This window comes from Leucopleurus acutus (genome assembly GCF_964270905.1).
Source record: "Leucopleurus acutus genome assembly, chromosome: 10".
Taxonomy (NCBI): Eukaryota; Metazoa; Chordata; class Mammalia; order Artiodactyla; family Delphinidae; genus Leucopleurus; species Leucopleurus acutus.
The window spans coordinates 41,961,855-41,964,299 of record NC_139153.1 but is presented as its reverse complement, the minus strand read 5'-3'; the positions used below and the strand labels follow the sequence as shown (position 1 = coordinate 41,964,299).

Here is a 2,445-nt window from a genome sequence, read left to right as displayed (position 1 = left end):
TCAATAAAAGGAGATGCCCTCATAGGTGAAGGCACCTGGGGGGTGAGGTGACAGGGGAAGGCCAGGTGCCTGTTGCCGGCAGAGCAAGAAGTGCCGGAGCAGACTTTTGAGGTGTCTGCGGAACTTGACCCCGACAAAGACATAGAGCACCGGGTTGAAGCAGCAGTGGGAGAAGGCAACGTTGCGGCAGATGAGCAGGGCATAATCCAGCTGCTGGCTGACCTCGCAGCTCTGAATGACGCCAAGTTTCAACAGTGTCTGCAGAAACAGGATCAGGTTGTAGGGAGCCCAGCTGAGGAAGTATGCCGCCACAATGGTGAAGATGAGCCTAACTGTCCGGTGGCGCCGTTTGGACCGCGAGCGGAACAGGGTCCTGAGAATCTCCACGTAGCAGAACAGGATAATCCCCAAGGAGAGAAGGAAGATGATGTTGTGCTGGTAGACTGAGGCTAGGAACCACTCGAGTTCTGAATAATCACAGCCCGAAGGGAACACCTTGTGGAAGATGGCATCGGGGATGGAGGACAGGATGCTGGCTGCCCACACAGCTATGGTCACCAGCACACGGCGCTGGAGGGTGTGGACACGCAGGGATGAGATGGGACTCACCACGGACAGGTAGCGATGGATGGTCATGATGGTCAGGAAGGAGATGCTGCTGTAGAGGCTGATGGAGAAGATCATGTTGAGGAGCTTGCAAAAGAAGTCTCCCAACAACCAGCCCCAGTGGTACCCCAAGATCCACACGGGCAACAAGCAGGAGAACGCCAGGTCTGAGAGACACAAGTTGAGGATGAAGACGTTGGTGAGGGACTCCAGGCTCTCATACTTCACCAGGACCCACAACACCAGGCTGTTGCCCACCATGCTGAGGAAGAACACCAGGCAGTACAGGATGGTGGTGCTGAAGGTGGCAAAGACAAAGGTCTTCTTCTCACACAGAAAGCTCTGAGGATCATACTCAAAAGGGGTGGTGGTCTCCGGGATGTCTGAGGGCTCCATCCAGACGCTGAGAGCATCTGAAGTGATACAGACATGGAGTTCAAAGCCATGTGGTTAGGCTAGAGAGCAATAGGACCCATGATACAAAAAAGTGTAGTCCATGTTCCAGCTACTGGGCGGCGAACTATTTATAAGGAAATTAGGAACTTTTGCCAAAATGTGAAGTCACTAAGCATGCTGTTTAGTCTGGTTAGCATTTTTTCTTAGCAAGACTTTCTTGAAGGAAGTGACACATTAACTTACAATATGTCATAAGCCCCTTCCCTTCTTGAAGACTGTCATTTGAGTAACACTAAGCTAGACCAGTGTCCCAGTAGGTGTAGGAGAAAGACAGTGGAACTGGATTCAAAGACCTGAGATCAAAGGTGGGGCCCAATATCACATTCCTGGGCAAGCTTTTTAACCTTTCTGAACCTCGGGTCCTCATCTACAAAACAGCACTAATGATCCCAGGGTCATTCCTTCATTTATTCAATATCTACTAAGAATTTACTATGCCCACCCGCCTTTCCTTCTCCTCTCCCTCTGTCCCTCCCTTCCTTTCTTTCTTCCTCTGCTCCTTCCTTTTCTTCCTCCCGTAAAGTGTACAAACCCTGATGGCAGGATTGTTTCAGGAAACTTGCTGTCTCCAGGAACCGGTCCAAAAGGAGAGGACACAAAAGGAGCAAACATCTCTCTCACGTAAATCCAATTATGAAATCATCTCAAGACTTCAGTGAATGTTGAGAATCTGGGAGATCAAATCCCCACTAACACAGAGGATTAACTCTCAGAGCAGAAAGCTTCATCATCTGGGAGTTTGGTCTACAGAGTATCTTACAAGCAAGTGGAAATCCTAAGTGTCCAATAGGAGGGGAGTAGCTAAGAAAACATACGGTCAAATTGATTTAATCCTCTGTGCTAGTGAGATTTTAGAAATAGTGAGACTAGGACTTCCCTGGTGGTACAGGGGTTAAGAATCCGCCTTCCCAGGAAGATCCCACAGGCCGCAGAACAACTAAGCCCATGCGCCACACTACTGAGCCTGTGCTCTAGAGCCTGTGAGCCATAACTAGTGAGCCCACGTGCCGCAACTACTGAAGCCCACATGCCTAGAGTCTGTGCTCCACAACAAGAGAAGCCACCGCAACGAGAAGCCCGCGCACCGCAACGAAGAGTAGCCCCCGCACGCCACAACTAGAGAAAGCCTGTGTGCAGCAGCGAAGACACAATGCAGCCAAAAATAAAATATAAATAAATAAATAAATAAATAAATTTTTTAAAAAAAGAAATAGTGAGACTAGAAGGCCAAGGAGACAAAAGAGAAGTGATTGAAGAGCTGGAAATTTCACTGAGAGAGGGGCAAATGAAGCTGCAGGGCCTCAGAGAAGGATGGGAGAGTTGGATGAAGCAGCTGCCTGAAACAGATAAGAGAACTCTCATCATCCACTATGTGTCAGGCAC

General features: G+C 49.2%; 1 protein-coding gene across 1 annotated transcript; it reads right to left on the bottom strand.

Moving 5' to 3' along the window:
* Window positions 1-1,014, bottom strand: XCR1 (X-C motif chemokine receptor 1; the record flags this gene model as incomplete). Its single annotated transcript, XM_082847598.1, has 1 exon — window positions 1-1,014. The coding sequence occupies exon 1, from the start codon at window positions 1,000-1,002 to the stop codon at window positions 1-3; it is 1,002 nt and encodes a 333-aa protein (XP_082703724.1). The 5' UTR covers window positions 1,003-1,014.
* Window positions 1,015-2,445: the final 1,431 nt, after the last annotated feature.